Genomic DNA, 22,829 nt, shown 5'->3' with positions numbered 1-22,829 from the left:
CAGAGACAGAGAGACAGAGAGAGAGAGAGAGACAGAGACAGAGAGAGAGAGAGAGAGAGAGAGAGAGAGAGACAGAGAGAGAGAGAGAGAGAGAGAGAGAGAGAGAGAGAGAGAGAGAGAGAGAGAGAGGAATGTCTTGGTAGCTTTAGTGGTTAACATGGTATAGCACACAGCAAACAATATAGATAGACTCACCCATTTCCTTTCCTATTTTCATCTATGTCCTTCATGTCTTTTATGCCATTTTTTTAACACACAATTAACCACTAGTAATAAATTATAAATTACTCATGCCTGCATGTATTTTTACAATATATTTAGAATGATTTGAAATTTTGATTTGGATAGCTTGGGGCTAACTTCCTATTTTCACTCCAGTTCCTTGCACAGTACCTGATATATAAAAGGTGCTTAATAAATACTTGTTGACTGAGTGATTCACAGTTACATAGCATCACCAGGACAATCTTCATAGTGCATAGATAGACTTTGGTTGATGTTTGTTAGCAAAGTAGCAAAGACTTTATACTGGTCATGTCTTTATATTAATTGGGTCCCAATTGTAGTAACAGTAGTAATAATAGAAATGAAGTTAGTAAGCTGAATTAGGTGAAGAAAGGAGTAGATATCCCACTTTTTTCAGGTTAATCTGAGATAATTACTAGGGATGGGATGAGATGAAGAAAGAAAAAAAAAGGTATATTGCTCAAAGAAAAGAAATATGAAATATATCTCTATGATGTTTCAGGCAGGTGTAAAAAAACTCAGAGGATGGTAATGAGTTGTTTTCAAGGGGGTATGTTTACATAGAGCAACACATCCAACTGAAAACAGAAACATGCAGTCATACATCTAGATCTTTGGAATCATCAGGAATAAATATCTGGATGTTTGACTGGATTTTTTCCACTTTTATTCAGATGCTTAGAGACATGAAAACAAAAGCGGGGCTCTACTTGGATTCCTGATTCAAGTTGGTAGAAAACTGAACTGGAAGATAGTTCACAGTGCCTTATGGGCCTAGGATTCTAGAATCTAGCTATATTCCCAGGTCCTATTTCTTTAATGTTTTAAGGTTTGTAATGAGATTTCCTTATAGTACCCCTGTGTAAAAGGTAATGCAAATAGGATATTTTACAGCTGAAGAAGCTGAGACTCAGATAGATTAGGTGACTTTCTCAAAATTATAACACTAGTAAATGTCAGAGAATTTGAATCCAGGCCCCTTGACTCTAAGTCTATATATATATATATTTTTTTTTTAATACACTATAGAATAGAAATAAAAATTTGTGATTATCAAGTATTTCTCCTTCCCCTGGGTCCCCATTTCCATTTTCCACTGGAAATTCTGACAATACACCACCCATGACCATTTTGATTAGCAGAGAGCATCTAACCTCATTCTTTAAGTTTCTGGCCAAGAAGTGTTCGGCCACGTGGGCAGGGAGCACGTTTTCCAGCAGGACACGATTCAGGTTCTCCATGGTTTCAATTTCCTCACGCTCTCTATTGAACTTGTTCTTCCATAGGAAGTCTAACCTACAGTAATATTCATTCTGTTACAAGAGGACACAGAGGTAAAGAAACAATAGGCATCTTGTCCTGCTAGAGCGAATAGGCTTTAAAGAGATAAAACATAGTATAGTCCACCCTCCCTAAAAAACTTTCTGTTATGGAAAAAATGCCTTCAATATGGCACTGAGAAAAAGGCTGTTATACAAAGATAACAGCTGTTATGGAAGTTTAAATATATATGTGGCACTACAATCTTTGGCTGTCATTTACCAATAAAGTTAATTTTTGGATTGCATTTAAAGTTAGAAAAATCACAATCATTTTTCTCTAGTTAAAATCAGTCAGTTGAATAGGCAATACAAAACTGCATTTTTAAAGACAGATTTGAATGGTAGTGAGAAAGCATATTTATATGCAAATTTATTTTTGATATACATTCAATTAAAATTACATTGCATCTAGCAAGAAAAACTAACTTTACTGTACTTTATAATATAGACATGGAGGAAAGAAAGCATTTCCTATATAGTTATTTTTTCTCCTTGGACAAACAAAGTGCATCATCATTAGAATTAAAGAGACAGACTCTGTACAAATTCAGAAGGGCTTCCAATAAATCACATAATTTAAATGAATCTGTGTACATATTCCATTTCCCACCTATAGACTTTTTGCTTTCATTATTGTGATTTATCATGTTGGATGCAAATTAATGAAAGTAACAAATGATGATTAATTGAGTCTATTTTGAACAGAACAGTCTAATAGAGAGGGTGTACTTCTGGCACAATAGACATTTATTTGACAAACAAATACAGATGAGCATACAGCAATCTTTTTCTAGGTTGACTGAAGATATCAGTGACATTTCAGAAAAGAACAAATAACAACCAAAGGGTCTAGTCCACAAAGGAGAAATAAATAAAGATCCCTTATTTTCAAAGTGAGGAGAAAGGTTGCAAGTTATAAATTATGTCTATTTTGGTCTACATAAGCAGACTCAGATATATTCTTCACCTTGTATAATTTTGATTCACATCATGCATTGGGGAATTTTCAGAGAAAATTTCAAATGGAGATTTAAAAATCTATTTATTTTAAAACTCAGACATTCTTGAAATCTTCTTCACCACCTTCCCCTCCTGAAAATATAGACTGTTTCCCACAGGAATCAAGCCATGCATTTATTAGAACAGAACACTTCCTTGAAAAATGAGCCAAGTTATTAAACAAAAGGACAATTCAGTCAAACACTTAGTAAACAAAAGGCTGTTTGGGCATATGGGGAGACACAGGCATATACTCAAAATTAAACTAATAACCAAACAATTCACTTCACACAGAAAATGAAATCTTTTCAAGTGACCGTTCAACGTGACAACTCCAAGCTATTTGACATGTATAGTATGTCTATATAGAGCTTAGATGAACAATATATGATAAATGAACTCTAGAATTTTTCTTAATGGTTGCTATGTAGATAAACATTATGCTTAGATGCTACAACTTTATTATTCTTTTGTTGTTGTTTTTTTGCTTGTTTTGTAAAAGGCTATATGTCTCATGAAATGAAAATGTTGGTTCTAGCCAGAATTGTCTTTTGAATTGTTTATACAATTGATAATAAGGCTAGAGGATCCTATAAGCACTTGCACAAAGTGCCTTTAAACTCTTCAAATCACTCAGCTTGTCATATGTTTTATTTGTCCCCAGTGCACATCCATTCAAGGAAGAAAAATGTCCATGAATATAAAGTGAAGGCTTCACATCTGAGGGAGTGGAGATAATATTTATGTAGCTGTATTGCAAGGGTAAGATCATAGGATCACTGGATTTAGACTTTGAAGGGAAATTAATTGGAAAGCATGCTTTCCTTTAACTATAAGTAATAAAAGAAAAAAATTAGGAACATGGTATGACACTGGGAGAGGAGAAAGGAGAGGTCATTAAAAGGGATTTCCCTTCTTTGAACTTCTAAATTAAACAACAATGAAAATAAGCTGTCACCATTATTTTTGGTAACCTACAATTGCAGTGAATTTGTAAACATTTTTTTTTTCAAATTCATCACTGCATAAAGGACAATTTAATCCTGTTTTGGGTATAGGACATATTTTAAATTCCAATTTAAAAACTTATTTTCCTTAAAGTAATAAGAGAAAAATACGAATTTACTCAGGCAGTAAATGCATGTTCCCCCCCCCCTCAGTTTCAAGAATAATGGTGATGGAAAAGATAAACCTTAAGGCAAAATACACTATAGGCTAGCAATAAATAAATAATTAACTTCCCAAATAATTTCACTGTGCAAATTAAAAAGCAAACTAGAAAAGATGATCATTTTAATGTCTTGAATAGTAATTTCATTTGAAAATTTTATTTTGGAAAATTCAAGAGTTTGCAACATATTTGAATTTGATAAGTAGAGGCAAGAATACTACCACAGCCTCTAGAAACAATTGTATTCAAACAAACTGACATTATTTATTGAATGCATGAAGCATATTGGAACATCTGGTATCTAGGAAAATAATGATTATAATAACGGACTTTTCGATAAGAGTTTTTACATTTACAAAACACTTTGTTCACAATGTCTATGAGGTAGTTAGTGAAGTATTCTTGTAACTATTTTACAAATGAGAAAACTAAGGCAAACAGTGGTAAAGATTTGATTGAGATCACTCAGAAAATAAATATCAGGGCCAGGAACTGAATTCAGCTTTTCTTTTTTCCTTTCTTCTTTTGGAAGGGAGAAAGCAGGGCAGTTGGGGTTAAGTGACTTGCCCAAGATCACATGGCTAGTAAGTGATAAGTGCATGAGGCTGGATATGAACTCAGGTCCTCCTGACTCCAGGGCTGGTGCCCTATTCACTACATGACCTAGATGCCCCGAATTCAGCTCTTCTAACTCTGATTTCAGAACTTTCTACTATCCCTTGCTACTTAAAAAAGAAAATAAAACTATTTTTTTAAAGACCTTGGGTTAGTTTCTGTCAGGAGAGTCTGCCAGAAATTCTTTTTTTTTTTTTTAAGCAATCGGGGTTAAGTAACTTGCTCAAGGTTACACGGCCAGTTATTTCTAGGTGTGGTACTGAGTGTCTGAGCCCAGGATTCGATCTCCAGGTCATCCCAACCCTGGAGCCGGTACTCCAGAAATTCTTTAAATAGGTGTCTGGAATTTTTTTTGGAGGTATTAATCATTTTAGGTAACTTATTATCTTACCTTATTCTTTAGGGACCATGTGAATGAACATTGCACCAGCTATAGACAGGTAGTTAACTACTACATATCATAATTATTTTTATTAATTTCTCTAATGCACAGACCAGTTATTTGAACAATATAGAATGCTTATTATTTTAATATATCAAGGACCTATGATTTTAGATCCTTGTGGGTGGTCAGTCAGTTTCCAAAGAGTTGAGCTGCTGTTTTTCATGAGATATTGTAGTCAAAGTTTTCATCATCTGTCAACCAACAGCATGGTAATGAACCCCTCCTTATTTAGTATGGATGTGGAGAGCAGGTGTGATGCCCTAAGCCTCTACTTGGAGGCTTCTGACTTGGTAGGACCTGTCAGAGATGGCAGAATAACCTTCCACAACTCAGGGTCATTCCAACAGCACAATAAGGTATTGGATGAGGGAATTTTTGGAGAGAATCACAGAATTTCATTAGTGGTATAATTTCCACCTGACCAAGAATCTCTTCAGTAATATCTTCTTGAAAACCTCTAGTGAGGGGCAGCTAGGTAGCACCGTTGATAGAGCACTGGTCCAGAGCCAGGAAGGCCCAAGTTCAAATTTGGCCTCAGATACTTACTAGCTTTGTGACTCTGAACAAGTCACTTAACCCTGATTGCCTCAAAACAACAACAACAAAGACTTCTAGTGAGGGGTGACCTACAACCCCTGAATAGCCTCATTCTACATTGTACTGACTTAAATTATTAGCAAGGTTTTATTTGCATCAAATGGAAACTTGTTTCTTTTCATCTTTGTCCTTTGCTTCTAGTTTTACTCTCTGAGACTAAGTGTAATCCCTCTTCTACATGACAACCATTCAAATATTAAAGACTATGATCATGCCTCCTTCTAAGTTTTCCTTCCCTTAGGCTAAACATCCTGCTTGCAAACATCCACATTAAAAATAACAAGAAAGACAGTGACGGAAAGACACCTTAAAATATTTCAAAATAAAAGGAAAAATCCTATGTTCCAAAGGACAGTTTTTTCCCAAATAGCCTCATTAAAAAAAAAAAAACATTATAGACTCCTAAAAAATAGGTTCAGAAAATGACTTGCTATTTTAGGGCTTAAATGGATCTAAAAGAACATAGGTGTACTTAGTGTGTTCAAAGCATTTGCCTGTTCTTGTCAAAGAGTTGAGAGCATTTACCCTTCAGGTTGTATTTCCGGACCTTGTCATTATGGGCTGCATCCTCTCTCTTTGACACATGTGGTTCCCAGATGTGGTTGCATGAAAATAAAGACATAGGTACATACAAGAATCCTCATTAGTAGAAATAACAGACTTCTTACCTGTCTCCCCAGAACCAGTAATGTGACGAAGAATATAAAGAGAGATACAGAACCCATGGTCTTTAGGTCTTTCCAAATGCCTGGTCTACACAACAAAAACAAAATACAGAGATAAATTATTTGTGCATACTTATGTGTGTATTTATAGGTATTTTAAGATTCAAAATAAGAATAACCTGTTTGATTTGTTCTTACTCTTACTAGTATTCCAGTTAATCTATGCAAAGGAAACAACATTAACTAATCTGTTGTAAGGAGAATGTTTAAATTTATATGATTTAATTCCAGCAAATATCACATCTATTGACATAGTAAGTGCTGGAGGTTGGGGGATTAGAGACAAGAGAAAAGATATGAGATATTGTTCCTGTCTTATAGAGAGAATACAGTCTATTAAGGGCAATAAGATATGCACACAAGTGCCATATAGCTGTGGTCTCTTAATTTGACTTCATTCATTATGCTACAATGAATTTGCTTTAATGCTCTTTTTTATTGACATACACATTTTTTTTAAAGTTTACTATTAACAAAATGATTCTTTGGGCAGGATGTGGTGGCATATGCTTTGTTTTTTAAAATTTTAATTTATTTTATGTTTAATTTTTGGAATAAAACAGTCATTTCCATAGCATAGTATAATAAAAAATATGATTATGTATGAAACGGAAATAAATTATATACAACTTGCTATTCCTTTTAAATACATAATAAAGTTATGTTCTTTTTTTCTTTCCTCCTCTCTGCAACCCCCCCCCACTGCAGAGATAGCTACCATTAGATAAAAATATGTATATGTATATATGTGCATGTATATGTATATATGTAATATATATGTATGTGTATGTTTAACCATTTTATACATACTTCTAGTTATTAGTACTTTTTATGGATATAGATAGGGTCTTCCTTCATATATCCTTTGTAGTTAATTTGGATATTTATAATAGTGAAAATGACTCAGTTGTTCAATATATATGTAATTTCTGAGACTAGAGTGGCTGAGGTTGGTAGATTGCTTGAGCTCAGTAGTTCTAGTTAGAGTAAGGGTAAAGTTTATTGAGTGTCTGTACTAAGCTAGGCACCAGTATAGTGAGTCTCTGGGAATGGAGGATCAGCAGACTGCCTATGGGTGGGTAAACTAGCCCAGGTCAGAAAAGTAGAGCAGGCTAAGGCCTCTGTACCTAGTGAGTGAGTGCATTTCCAGCTTGGGAGAGATAGAAAAACCCTGTTTCCAAAAAAAAGGCTATTTGAGGAAATACAAAATTTAAAATATATTGTTTTTTTAAAAGCTATACATGTTTGATTATTTTTTAAAAAAATAATTGCATTCAAACAAGATGAGTTAACAGAAGAATGACAAAAAAGGTGAAAATTAGAGAGCTAGATGAATTGAAAAGTATAGGAAGCAGGGTGAAAGGTAAGGGAAGAAAGATAGCGTAAGAATATGAAAAAAGGATTCAGGAGGAGAGAAGAAAGGATATGTCCTTGGTCTTGTATGTTTATAGTGTACTCTGGGAACTTCCTTGCTAGGTTGGGAAGATCTGTCCCCTGGTTTACATGCTTTTAATATCATGAGTGCCCAAGGTTGTAGTGGGTGCTTATTTAATACTTCCTTTCTTAGTTAACCTAATTCTTACAACTTTGGAGTGCTGTATTTATTAGTCAACAAATGTGAAACCAGAATTTTTTTATTGTCATTCAAAAATAACAGTATTACCAACCTTCATAGAATTCATAATTTTCTCTTTTGAGTATTAAATATAATAGTAGGCTTGATAGTAATCAAGTTATCCTATCCTACTTTGAGGGATTAAAATGTGCAATCAATTACTCTCATTCACAGGCTTTAGATTGTGTGACAAGTCTTTGATGAAAGTCATTGGATCAAAAAATGACACCAAAGAAGTCTTGTTTCAGTTGGCTGAGTGATTTCTTAACATCCTCTAGGTCTTGTATAAAAGTACTGAGTTAGATTTGATTGGAGAGTTCTATGAGTGGTGAACAGGAAAGAAAGGTAAACCTTTCCAGAAAACCTCTGAGTAAGAGTTAGTAAGGAAGGGAGGAAGAAGAAGATTTGACTTTGGCCTTGGCCAGGTTTTCTTTGACACTTCCCTGTCTTCCCCCAGCTTTAGCTGGAATGAGAACTTGTGAGTTTATACAATCAAGGAGGATTTTGTATTTCATATCTTCCCATCACTATTGTTGCCCCAGGATAGCAAAGACTGGTAATAGAATCTGTATTAGGGGCCAAGGACAGACAAGACAGATTGGCTATGCTTGAGATAAATTTCTCCATTCCCTGATGTATAAAAGAAAAGGATCGGCAGCAAACAGAAGTTGCAAGTTAACCCCTTTGACACATGTATCCTTAAACCTGAACCCACTTTCCTCTAGATATATACTTGTAGGACAATGTATCACAGAGTTTAAGAGGGATGTTTTATACCTACTAGTCTTACAGTATCATCTTAGCAAATACTTCTTTCTGGAAACTAGTTAAGGCTGACTGACTAAATTGCCCTAAACTGGCCAGGGCTTGAGTTGATAGCATTAGGGAATTATTCTTGAGTCCTAGAGAGGGTGCACCTAGAACTTGGGGGGTCAGGGGGTGGGGTGGTAGTGGTGGGAATGTAGCTTTGCTCTGAGAGCTGAGACTTGTCAGTGAGAATAGGCATTGAGATAAGGATATTTAGAGCTTATATGAGCTTTATAAGCATAAAGATGTTATCACCTTAGATATTTTTTATCTTGGATCTGAGGAATCAAGGGTATTTTGACATTATCACAACCATAAGCAAGTGCTATATACATGTAAGTTGTGAACCATTTGCCAGATAATATTTACTTAAATAGTGTATTTATAACTTTCCAATAGGGAAAGGACATCTTTAAATTTTGACTAAGGTAGTTAGATCATAGAACTCAAAGGAATTATAGATAATCTAAGAATAACTTGCTTTCATAGAGACTTAAGATTTGCAAATCACTTTTCTTACAATAACTCTGTAGCGTAGTACAAATATTATTATCCCCATTTTGCACATGAAGAGACTAAGTTTCTAAAAGGTTAAGTGAATTGTTCATAATTATGGAGCTACAGTGTGTTTTTTACTTCAAACTTATAATCTGTGCAACTTCATTCCATTTCTTATTATGCTGCTGTCAAACAAGTTTATTCCCTCTCCCATGTGAGAGCCCTTCAAATATTTGAAGAAAACTATCATACTCCTTTTAAGTCTTATATTTGCCAGAATATACACCCCCGATTTCTTCAAAAGATCCTCATATTCTATGAATTTGAGACCATTCATCATGCTGGTTGATTGTACATTCCACATTCTACAGCTTATCAATGTCCCTCCTAAAATGTGGCACCTGAAACTGGACATAATGCTATAGATGTGTTCTGACTGGGGCAGAATCCAATAGTTCTATTGCCTCCTTATGCCTATATATTATGCTTCTCTTAAGGCAGTCAAATATTGGATTGTAATAGTTTAATTGCTGTCTGACATAACATAAGCTTATAGGCCACCAAAACCCCCTAGATCATTTCCAGATTGAACTGCTCTCTACCACACTTACCTCAACTTAAACATATGAAGTTGATCTTTTGAATCCAAATGTAAAATGTTAAATTTCACCTCCTTATATTTTACCTTATTTGGTGTATCTAGCAGGTTCTTTTCAAATTCTGACTGCAGTCCATTGTTCTAGTGTTCCCTTTGTGTTTTCTGACTATATGATAAGCATGCCATCATCTATATCTTTATCTAAGTTAATGATAAAATGCTAAGTAGCACTGGGCCAAATACTTCACTGGAAACTTCCTTCCAAGTTGACTTTGAATCATTAATGCTTTTTTTCAAGCCAGGTTTTCAAATAATTCCTTAATCTAATTAATTATGCTATCCTCTTACCATCATCCCTCTATCTTTTCTAAAAATAGCATGAAACTTTGTCAATTGCAGCCTCCTAGAGTACTAAGTCGCTGAGAAACTCATATTTTTAAAAAAATCTATTTTAAGGATCTATTCCAACTTTTGTATTTGAAAGTTGTCTTTCCCAAGCCTCAGGAAATATAGTGACAAATTAGATATAGCACCAACCCTGAAATCAGGAAGACCTGAGTTTAAATCTAGCCTCAGTCATTTAGTAGCTGTGTGACATGGGCAAGTCACTTAACCTCTGTTTGCCTTGGGTTCCTCATCTGTAAATTAGGAATAATATTAGCACTTATTTCCCAGAGGATCATGGTCCTCTTTGAGAATGAAGGACAAATCACATAATTTCCCCAAGTTGTTGTGGGAATCAAGTGAAATAATAATTGTAAAGTGCTTAGCACAGTGCCTGTGACACAGAAAATGCTACATAAATGTTAGCTATTGTTGTTGTGCTTAGGGATAGGTAAGCATAACCCTAATGTGTTTTAATTTAATGGAAGAGATAAGACTTCTAACTAAAAAAAAAGTCTCAGCTAAACAGCTGGAATGAACTCTCAGAGCATTGGACTTAGAGTTCAAAGACCTGAGTTTGAGTGTTCAAGATCTAACAATATTTGTGTAGTTTGGGCAAATGATTTCACCTCATTGACTTTGTTTTCTTCAGTTGTAAAGTGCAAGGATTGAACTAGAAGATTTGTGCAGCCCTTTCAACATGTAAATTTATTTGGTCTATGCTCTCATGATCTTCAAAGTCCTTTTCACCTCTATATCTTGAAGAATATTTCTCCTTGGGACTTTGAGTGGTACACATGCCTACAGTAGACTTAGCATAATTACACTTCGTAGTTTAGCTAAGAAGGCTAAAAATACTAAAACATAATGAGTTTGACCCTTAGTTTCAAGAGTTTTAGTACAAAGTGGAAATGAGAAAATAGAGACAATACTTGAAATACTTGAACCTAAAAATAAGCTACTCAGGTGGGGGCAAGGATGATCCTTTCCCTAGATCTTAGAGGAGAAAGAAAAAAAAGTCAGTAGTTCATGGAACTTCAAACATACTCTGATATTTTCTTTTTTTATTTTATATAGGTAAATTGAGAATTAATTTCCTAAAACTGAAATTATTGCAAGAATTATAGCTTCATTCTACATATTACATAAAATGTAGATCATTTGAAACTTGTTAGAGTTCAGGTTCCAGCTACAAACGTCTACTGTCAAAATCTCTATCATTTGTTTTAAGCTAGCAATGTTAGTGAAATTTGATTTATTTTCAATGAAGCAAAAAATGAAAATAACTCACAATACCCCCCCCCCAAATACTTAGTTGTCAAATCTTTTACATTTGGCCAGATCACTAATGCTTATTGATTTAAATTTTAGCAAAGAGACTGCAGCATTCTCTCAAAACTTAATCATTATGACCAAATTGGAGATATAGATAGATAGGTAGATATACAGGTAGATATATAGGTAGAGAGATAGATAGATAGATAGATAGATAGATAGATAGATAGATGGATGGATGGATGGATGCAAGGCGGGTTCAATATTTGAAAAACAATACACAATCATAATAAAATATATAGTGTAAAGCTGAAAAAGAGGCCCCAATCAATGCCACACTATAAACACCAAACAACATTATATTAATAAAAAAAATATTTTATAAAATCTAACACTCATTTATTAAAAATAAAAAAGGGAAACTATAAAGAGAGGGTTCTTACCCTTTTTTGAACCCCTTTGGTAGTCTGGTGAAACCTATTAACCCTTTCTCAGAAGAATGTTTTTCAATGCATATAATAAAATGCATAGGATTCCAAAGGAAACTATTTTGAATAGTCATCACACTATTTGAAGAAAAAAAAATAGCAGCAGATTCATATACCCTAAGTTGAGAAGCTTTTTTTTTTTTTAAGAGAAAAGGGAACAAAGGTAGGAAGCAAAAGAAATGGATTCCTCTTTTGTATCTACTATTAACTCATTTGTAGAGTAGGGGCAAATCATTTGGCCCCTCTGTGCCTCAGTCCCCTGTCTGGTTCCAAATCTATAAATAACACTGGTTCAGTATAGCTCACTGAGATGGTTTGAGGACAGAAATACAATGATAAATATTAAAGCTCTAAGAAGAAAATTTGGAGAGCTGTAAAATTCCAGGTATTATTATTTAGTAAATATCTACTCTACTGTTCCTGGTGATGCTATTTAGAGAGATTATGTGTCTCCCAAAGTACTCAACCCACTCTGTGGAAGTCATTTTCTCTCTGTCAGAAATTTCTCAATCTAATTTTCTTATTTTGCTTCAGATTTATACCATATTCATGATCTTTAAATCTAATAAGTGGAAATTTAGAACACATCATAGACTTCATGTGAACATGAATAATGATAGATGACAATGCTTTATTTAGGAATTTAATACTAGATTTCTTCCTATATCAGAGAAACAAACATCTTTTTTTCTAATATGTTTAAAATTTATGAGAAATTGTTATTTCTTGATCTGATTTTTATTTACAAATCACAAATAAATTTAATTTAATTACCAATAATTAAAGAAATCATCATCGCCAACTAGAAGTAGCATACTGTAGTATAATTTGCCCTGGACTTATAATCATAAGAACTGGGTTCCAATTCCTCCAATTCAGATAAACTGGGCTCAGGTCCTAACTGTACTCTCTGTTAATCAATGGCCTTGGACAAATCATTTAATTTCCTTGTTGCCTTAATTTCTCATCTGTAAAATGGGTGCAAAATATTTTCATTGCTAATCTTATAATTTTAGTATGACAAGTACTTATTAAACTGTAAAATCTTATATAAATATAATATATTACACCTGTATATGTATACCATGTAATGTTATCATAGATAACTGAATTTTTATGGAATGGAAGACAGAATATTTTCATTCTTCTGAAAAAGTAAGGTTGAAAATATAAATGAAAGTATCAATGTTCATTCATTTGTTTAAGCTTACCATCTTTAAAATATTGGAAAGGAAATAAAATTGAACAAAGGATTTATTTATCAAATGAGACAATAATTATAAAATACTTAGCTCAGCTCCTGGCACATAGTAGACACTATATAAACTATTATTATCTTAAAATAACCTATGACATATTTGCTTCTATGATTCCACTCAAGCTAACATTAAAGACTGCATACAACTCCTCAGTGCCTTACACTGAAAATGGAATAGAAGAAAGAAAATTTAATTCAGCTCATGTTTGTAATAAATTTGCTTCCAGTGCATAAGGGAAAAAAAAATCCTACTGATAATGTTTTGGTGGAAGAACATTTCACCTCTGTTAACAATGCAGAGAAATGTGTTATCTCTATACAATATATCAAATAGTAAAACCAATGAATTATACCAAGGCAAAATTTATAATCACACAATGGCTGATTTTCATCTTTTATATAATTTTAAAGAATTGCTTGACTTTTGGTTGAATTTGATGAATTAGAGAATGCATTAAAGTTTGGACAAGAGGACCTGGGATAAAATTCCAGTTCTTTTGGTTACTAGCTTCGTGATCTTGGGCAAGCCACTTAACTTGTTTTGAGTCTCAGTTACTTAATATGTAAAATGAGATGGGGTGGACCCAATGAGTTTGATGATATTTCCTTTACTAGCATGAAAATTAGCTGGGAGAATATATTTTCCTTAATTTAGATTCCCCAAACTTGCTCTTCTTTGTGAGGAAAATATGACTCAGGTTTTGATATGCTATACTTTTACAAGTCATGCTTTACTGTCTTTTTCCTCTCATTGGAAGACTGGAGGATAGAGCATTCAACTCCTTCCAAAATCTTCCTACATAGAAAACTCACAATCTTTTTGATAACTCCATTCTCCATCATTGACTCTATTTGGCTCCTACTCCACAGAACAGCATGCCTCTTGGTGTACCACTCCCATACTTTTCACTTTTGTTTTATGCTTTGTCTTCCCCCATTTTATTGTAAGCTTCTTGAAGGCAGTGACTCTCCCTTTTTCTTATTGGTATCAACAGTGCTTGGCACAAGGTAGGTATTTATTAATGTTTATTGGCTTGAACTGATGCCTAAATAATTAATTGTTAATTAATTAATAGCTGATATAAAACACTGAAGGCAGAGAGACTGAATTGTTTGAATTTATTGATGTAGGGCCTTCAACCTATCTAAAATGCAAATGCAAGTATTAAAGTTTCCTGAGATTTAAATACTTACCAGGGCCAAACATTCAGTAAAGATCAAAGATAGAGACTTGAGCTCCTACTTTCCTTACTAAAACCTAGTATTCTGGCTACTATAGTATATTGTTTTTCATTCCAGCTGATGCTTCTTATGATTAGAGGCTGTTACGGCATGTTACCATCCTCTAAAGACCAACTTAAAGATTAACATAAATGCAATTTTCCTGTTCAGCAATAGGAGACAAACAATTTTAACTAAAACAACAACAACAACAACAACAAAAACAGAAGTAGAGAGAGTACAACAACGGCAAGAACAAAAACCTGTAGAATTAATTATGGTATGAAAGAGGATTCCAAATCACTAAACATGACAGAAATTCAAAGATTTTCTCCCCTAGTCATGTTGCTTAGTACTAAGTCATCAATAATTCTTAGGTTTCATCTCACACTCAGCAAATTGGCAAAGATGACAAGAAAAAAAAAAGGAATAGTCAGTATTGGAGGGGTTATAGTAACAACTTGTGGAAAGATGGCTATTCTAATGTTATTTCCCACCAGATACACTGCTTTTGAACTTATTTGAAACTTTGTCATGTGTTCCTTCCTTGGAAACTCACCACTAGAGAATCTCATTATTTGATAAAATTGAATCTGCCTGGTACTCATATATCATCAGTACTCTTTGCCCCTCTAATGGACCCTTTGACTAGAGAGCATGACCATGGGCCCCAGGGTCTTTTATTTTAAGAATGAGATCAGCACAATTTTTTTTGCGCATTTCCCACCAGCTCTGCTGCTTTTGGACATCTGTAGAGCTCTCCAACATGCCTCTATTGTCAGGTTTCTCTCCCCTTCCTCTCCTTCCCTCTCAATTTTCTGCTTCATTTTATGTGTTCTCATTATTTTTATTTTTATTTGTATCTCCAGCTCAATGCCTCTCACACAGTAGGCACTTAATAAATGTTTATTGACTGACTGATATTGGCAGAATGTGAGCTGGTAAAACTATTCTGTAAAGCAACTCACAATTAGGAAAATACAGCAGCTAACATATCCATTCCCTTTGAATCAGGGATTCCACTGCTAGGCATATGCATTCAAAGAGATCACTGACAAAAGAACCCCATATGTGCCAAAATATTTATAGTTGCATATTTGATGGGAGCAAAGCACTGGAAACAAAATAGAGGCCCATTCAGTGGGGAATTGGTTAAATAAATTGTGGCACATAAATTTACTTCCAAATGAGGATAATTCTTCCAGGAAGAATAAAACATAGTAATAAGAAAAATGAATATAATGAAGCTATCAGTAAAAACAAATAATTTTCTAAAGCAACTTTCAGGAACAATATTAAGACTAGTAAGAATTAATGAAGTTCAATCCCACCCCCCAAAAAAGCCATCTAATATAGAAAGAAATTTCATATTCTATTTTTTCAACCTTAGCAAATTATAGGAAATCTCTTCAAAACAATGTGCCTAATACTAAATCATAACTCAAATTAATAAAACGGATTACAATTACAAAGATATATTTTGGGGCATATGGTAAAAATCATCTATGTAAACTTCCCCTTCCAAAAATTTCCTTTCAGTTCCACTTTTATAATTACTGTATAAACACTATCATAAATGATTTTCAAGGATGTTCTCAATTCCCATAATTACTACATTGTAACAATGAAATAATAACAATCATCTTCCCTTTTTGCATTTTTCTTTACTGTTCACCACTGAAAAGATTTTATGCAAACAGAAGACAACCCACCTTTTAATGAGAAAGTTACTGTAGTCATCAAGTATAGGGGCATGAGTATGTAAGAGGATGATATTGTAACCCACGAGTGCAATAAGCATGATCATCATTTTCAATTCATAGTTTATCCGTAGGAAAACTGAACAGGATATCAAGCCCAGGATGCAGCTGTAAATGAAGTACTGGAACGTGGGGGAAAAAACAACAAGAAACTTATTTAAGATCTCATCTGAGAAATCAGAAGAACAAAATCAATTCCACCACCAACATTATACTGTCAACTTCCAAACCTCATGTGGCTAAAACTCACATCAAAGATTAATACAAAACAGGTATCTCAGTCAATAACATTTCATCCCTCAATCTCTAGAGACTAGTTCAGTTCTGGTCTAACCTGAAAAGTGGGTCTTCTAGTGGTGAAACTAAATGTTACCTGCCCTAAAGATTGTGGAACTGTTGACATTTCTTTTTTTTTTCCTTTTTGGAGGGCAATTGATGTTAAGTGACTTGCCCAAGGTCATACAGCTAGTTTTTGTGTTGTGTCTGAGGCTGGATTTGAATTCTGGTCCTCCTGACTCCAGGGCTGGTGCTCTATTCACTGCACCACCTAGCCACCCCAGAAGTGTTGATATTTCAAGTATTACTATAAGAGTTATGATCTGCTTCAGGATGATTCCTATGTCATTGAAATGGAAAATACTCCAGGTAAGAAATGATATGAACTGTTATTGCCTCCAGAAAATTTATTCTGATACCAAATGAAGCTTGAAAACAAGTTTAACTGTTGGTGAGCACTATCCCACAGTATCTCTCTACATGGATGTTCTTAGTCTTAAGTAATCTTTTGCAAGGCAATTGATGAGACTTTTTAAAAAATAGTATTGAGTCTACCTTATAAAGCAATATTTGATTCAATAAACATTTACCAAGCTCCTATTATGTACAAGACATAGGTCTAGGTGTTGGGGATACAAAGACAAAACTGAAATAGTCTCTGCTGTGATGGAAAACCTTCAAATATGGTTCAAGAAAAATTGATTAAGGAGAGAAAACTCTTAACTGGGGGGATCAGAGAAGGTTTTATGGAGGAGAAGGGACCTGAGCCTTAGAAAATAAGAGAGCAAATTGGTAATGGTAGTGGGAGAAGCCCAGGTGTCCAGCTTCTCAATTCATTATTCATAATACTATAAATACCACACTGTCTATGCCATTTATTGACATAGTAAAGAGTTAATTTTTTCTTTCATGGTACTTTAAAATGGTACTGTGAAGTCTTAGCTCAACAGATTCTATCAAATTACTTATAATTATTTAATAAAATATGTATTTGAAACACTTTAAATATAATTACTATACTTAATTACTAAGTGATTATTTTAGATTAGTTTTGGTTTTACTACTGAACATTTATTTGATGGGAAAAAAGAAATAAATCTAATTTTGTGCAACTTTTACTTGGATTCTTAAAAATATTACCTGGGTTCCTTAAAAAAAATCAGCAACAATAATTACATACCAAAACAATTTAATTTCAGTAAGGTATATACTGAAGAGAAGCAACCTAGAATGATGGATAGAAAGCTGCCCTTGGAGTCAGGAAGACTTGGTTTCAAGTCTTAGCTGGGCCTCACTACAGTAAGACAACCTTTTTACTCCCTAAATTGATTCTCTATCTCACTCACCTTCTATTCTCTCCAGAACCACACCTCCCCCTACTTTCTTAACTGAGGGTTTTGTGTAAGACTTTAGAGAAACCCTAGATTATACACATCTTCCCTAATAGTTTTGTCCCCACTATTATCTTCCCTTTCTTTCTGACATTCAATTTCTCTGGTTCTGGTAGGCCACTGAGAGTAGCCTAGTTCTGGTAGGATGTAGATTATTATCAACTCTTGTACCCAAACTACACAAGGACAAGCAACACTCTTTATCATCAGGAACATTTCTTTTTTTTCGCAACTGAATTCTAATAACTAAAAACTCCAGAAGCAAGGGTTCCTTTGGTAAAACAGGGTAGGAAGCTCTATCATTTTGTTGTCCATGGCCTAGCTATTCTATGCACAACCTATTGCTCTGTAGATAATGAAAGAAGACTAGTTCTGGGGGAAAAAAGGTCATTGCTAGTGAACATTTTCAACATAAAATAGTAAACATGAAATTATGGATGTCTAAAATACTTATTACATAATACAGTCTTGAAGTACAAAAATAGACTTCCTTTTCTCCAATTCCTGAACTCCTCTTTATCATTTACATGTCCTGCACTTTATTGTAACTATGTAACAGAGATATTAAACCATAAGTTTTTCTCATCTATGGTTCTTTACATTGATTTCACAAAAGAATGTATCTGGTATATTAGAAAGAATACTCATTTAAGACCATTTGTCTCAATTTTTAGGTGAGAAAAGTCAGACTGGATACTCCCAGATCATACCCTTTTCCTCAGTCAAAAGTTTTCTTAAAGATAAGTGGAAATGCCTATCAGGAAATAAATATACCTCCCATCAAATTTAATTAAAATGTAGAGAAGGAGCTGGGATAGGTAAAGCCAAAACTACCCTTTCTTTCTCTTTTGCAATCTCCCTTGGAGTAACTAATCCTCATCATTCTACACTTACAACTGCTCTGATATGAGAGAATATAACCAAAGTCTCATGAAATTTTCTGGGCATACGAAAAAAGATTTAGCTCTTGAAAAGGCACGGCAAGGTGGCATACTTCTTTCCTTCTTTCCTCATGTTCATATGGTTCTGTATTACATTATAAGGAAAGCTTGTGAATGGTGCTGACCTCTTGAAAAGTCAGAACAGGTGGCCAATTATTGGAAAGTGTGAATCGGAGGACTTCAGGAACATCCTTGTTTTTAAAAATGTCTCTTTCAACTGTTATGAGGTGCCAGAAGTTTTTCCAACATAGAGGTTAATTTTGGATGATTTTTGAAAGCTAATTTACTTATAAAAATTTAAGGCTAGCTGTAACCCAAGTTCCTCATTAAGGAGATAAGGTAATGAAGACCTGGTGATGTTAAGGAACACATCTAAATCCTTAACAATTAAGGTTATCTAAAAGCAGAATGGATTGCCTGAGGAGATAGTAGCTTACACCTCATGGGATGCCCGGACCACTTACAGAAAATCCTTGTATTCGATTCATATAGCCTAGAATTGATTGCCTTTGACCTCCTTTGCTGTGAAATTTTGGGATTCTGCCATAAAAGGAGTAAATAACACTATAATTTCCCCATAATAAAAATTCATTATTTTCAGCATCACTGGCTTAATCTGCCTGCTTCATGAAAGGTCTGAAGTGGCTACAACAGATTGGGACAACTTGTAATCCTCCATTTTGGATGAAGGAATCAATTAAAATTTTTTTTTGCATCACTGTTAAGACAGAATAAGAGAGGCCTGGACGCTGATGCCACAGCACGCAGGCAGAAGCCGGTACACTGTGGCATGCAGGCAGAGGCCCGGACGAGGCCTGATCAATGTGGTGGCAAGTTGACCCACCAACCACAAGGGCCATGCCAGGCCTATCACTGCAGGGCTGGGACTGGACAGAGCAGGTTAAGAGTCAAATGCAGGGCCCCTGGCAGGGGTAGCAGCTACTCCTGGGACTACCAGTCCACAGCCCAGAAATTTAAAAAGCCCCTATCTATACTTCCAGGTACCAGGATGGCAGAGTGAACCCTGGTTGCTCCAATCCCCACCTTTGACCCTGAAAACATAGTAATTATTGCCCCAGGGCAAAACCTTAAACAGGAAAGACTTGGGAACACTAGAGGAAGGACTTGGCTTGGACCCTGCCTCAAAATGGGTAAAAAGCAGACTACAAAGACAAAGACCCTGGAGTCCTACTATCATGAGAGGGAGGAACCAAATTAAGAGGGAGACAATGTTGATTCCACACCCACAGCTGAAGCCTCAACAGGGCTGTCTTAAGCACAGAAAGCATCCTTAGATGAGCTCAAAAGGAACTTTGAAAACCAAATTAGAGAGATAGAAGATAAAATGAATAATTCTTTTAAAATAAAAACTGCAAAATTAGAAAAACAATACAATGAATAAAACCACTCCTTCAAAAGAAAAATGTATGATATAGAAAATGAGCTCCAAAAACTAACTGAGGAAAATAATTCACTAAAAACTAGAATCAACAAAATTGAAGGGAATAACTCTATGAGGAACCAAGAATTAGTCAAAGAAAATATCAAGAATGAAAAATTAGGAAAAGAGGTAAAATTTCTCAATGGAAATATAACTGACCTGGAAAACAGATCCAAGAGAGATAATCTGAGAATTATAGGCCTACCAGAAAATCATGATGAAAAAAAATGAGCCTGGACAACATCTTCCAAGAGCTCATCAAGGAAAACTGCCCTGAGATACTAGAACCAGAGGGTAAAATAGAAATTGAGAGAATCCACCAGACACCTCCTGAAAGAGATCACAAATCGAAAAGTCCACAAAATGTTGTGGCCAAACTTCAGAACTACCAGGTAAAGACCAGAAAGAAACAATTCAAATATGGAAGCACAGTGAGGATTGTACAGGATTTGGCAGCATCTACACTGAAAAATCAGAGGAAGTAGAATGCAATTTTTTTGCAAGGCAAAAGAGCTTGTCTTACAACCAAGGATCACCTACCCAGTGAAAATGACCATATTCTTCCAGGCAAGGACATGGTCATTGAATGATATAATGGATTTCCAGACCTTCTTGACGAAAAAGCCAGAGCTTGATGGAAAATTCAACCTCCAATTACGAGATGCAAGAGAGATGTACAAAGGTAAACAAGGAAAACATACACACACACACACACACACACACACACATGCACACACACACAATGTTATTTAATAAGAGCAAACTGTTTTGTAGGAGGGGGGAAGGGCTTCCCAAAGGGGGGTGGCTAGAAGGGAGGGAAGAAGTAAGGGGGAAGGGGAGGAAAAGGGAGGGGGGCTGATAAGAAGGGAATACTGAAGGTGAGGTGGTGGTCAAAAGGAAAACTCCCAAGGAGGGGAAAGGAGAAGGGGAGAAAAATAAAAACATAAACAGGGGAGGGAATAGGATGGAGGGAAAGAGACAGATAGTAATTGTAACTGTGAATGTGAATGGGATGAACTCTCTCATAAACAGAGGTGGATAGCAGAATGGATTAAAAATCACAATCCTACAATATGCTATTTACAAGAAGCACAATTGAAACAGAGGGATACACACTGGGTAAAGGTAAAAGGCTTGAGTAAAATATATCATGCCTCAGCTAAAGTAAAAAAAAAAAGCAGGGGTAGCAATCCTTATCTCAGATAAAGCAAAAGCAAAAATTGATCTAATCAAAAGAGATAAGAAAGGAGACTTTATCCTGCTAAAAGGCACCATCGAGAATGAAGCAATATCATTACTTAACATATATGCATCAAGTGGTATAGCATCCAAATTCCTAGAGGAGAAGGTAAGGGAATTAGAGGAAGAAATAGATAACAAAACTATACTAGTGGGGACCTTAGTCTTCTCCTCTCTGAACATGATAAATCCAACCTCAAAATAAACAAGGAAGAAGTTAAAGAGGTGAATAGAATTTTAGAGAGGATAGGTATGATAGATCTCTGGAGAAAACTGAATGGGGATAAAAAGAAATATACCTTCTTCTCAGTGGTACATGGCACATACACAAAAATCAACCATGTACTAGGACATAAAAACCTCATAATTCAGTGCAGAAAGGCAGAAATATTAAATGCATCATTCTCAGATCATGATGCAATAAAAATCATATGCAATAAAGGGCCATGGAAAGATAGAGTAAAAACTAATTGGAAACTAAACAATTTAGTCCTAATGAATGGGTGGGTCAAACAAGAAATTATAGAAACAATCAGTAACTTCCTTCAAGAGAATGACAATAACTAGACAACACACCAAAATTTGTGGGATGCAGCAAAGGTAGTTCTTAGGGGAAGTTTGATGTCCCTGAGTGCATATATGAATAAATTAGAGAAAAGAGAGGCCAATGAATTGGGCATGCAATTGAAAAACCTAGAAAAAAAACAAATTAAAAATCACCAATTAAATACTAAATAAGAAATAATGAAAACCACAGTAGAGATTAATAAAATTAAAATTAAGAAAACTATTGAATTATAAAAAAAATTAAGAGCTGGTTTTATGAAAAAAAAAACAAATAAAATTGATAGACCCTTGGCCAATATGAAAAAAAAAGAAAGAAGAAAACCAAATTATGAGTATCAAAAGTGAAAAGGGTGAATTTTCCTCCAATGAAGAGGAAATTAAAACAATAATTAGGAATTATTTTACCCAATTGTATGCATACAAATTTGACAATCTTAGTGAAATGGATGAATATTAACAAAAATATAAGCTGCCCAGATTAACTTAACCCCATCTCAGAAAAAGAAATTGAATAAGCCATCAGTGAACTCCCTAGGAAAAAATCTCCAGGGCCAGATGGATTTACTAGCAAATTCTATCAAACATTTAAAGAACAATTGATTCCAATACTCTACAAACTATTTGGGAAAATTAGTGAAGAAGGAGTCTTACCAAATCCTTTTTATGACACAAACATGGTAATGAGAAAACAGAAGGAAGAGATAAAATGGAAAAAGAAAATTATAAACCAATTTCCTTCATGAATATAGATGCAAAAATTTTAAATAAAATATTAGCAAAAACACTACAGCAACTTATCACAAGAATAATACACTTTGATCAGTTAGGATTTATTCCAGGAAGGCAAGGATGGTTTAATATTAGGAAAACCATCAGTATAATTGATCATATCAACAATAAAACTAGCAGAAACCACATGATTATCTCAATAGATGCAGAAAAGGCTTTTT

At 34.5% G+C, this 22,829-nt stretch overlaps 1 protein-coding gene across 1 annotated transcript in view; it reads right to left on the bottom strand.

Annotated features, from left to right (window-relative positions):
• The window catches only part of ADCY2 (adenylate cyclase 2), a 586,315-nt gene that overhangs the window by 42,766 nt on the left and 520,720 nt on the right, over window positions 1-22,829 (bottom strand). The window contains exons 18-20 of the mRNA XM_069076933.1: window positions 15,977-16,146; window positions 6,064-6,148; window positions 1,401-1,559 (exon numbers count right to left, since the gene is read on the bottom strand). Of these exons, the coding sequence (XP_068933034.1) occupies window positions 1,401-1,559; window positions 6,064-6,148; window positions 15,977-16,146 (414 nt within the window). The remainder of the gene's footprint in view (window positions 1-1,400; window positions 1,560-6,063; window positions 6,149-15,976; window positions 16,147-22,829) is intronic.

Source organism: Petaurus breviceps, unplaced genomic scaffold, assembly GCF_028583685.1.
Source record: "Petaurus breviceps papuanus isolate PSGF00001 unplaced genomic scaffold, PetGlider_PUasm1.0 151, whole genome shotgun sequence".
Classification (NCBI taxonomy): Eukaryota; Metazoa; Chordata; class Mammalia; order Diprotodontia; family Petauridae; genus Petaurus; species Petaurus breviceps.
Note: the sequence above shows the minus strand (reverse complement) of the source record. Positions and strands in the feature narration are given on the sequence as shown.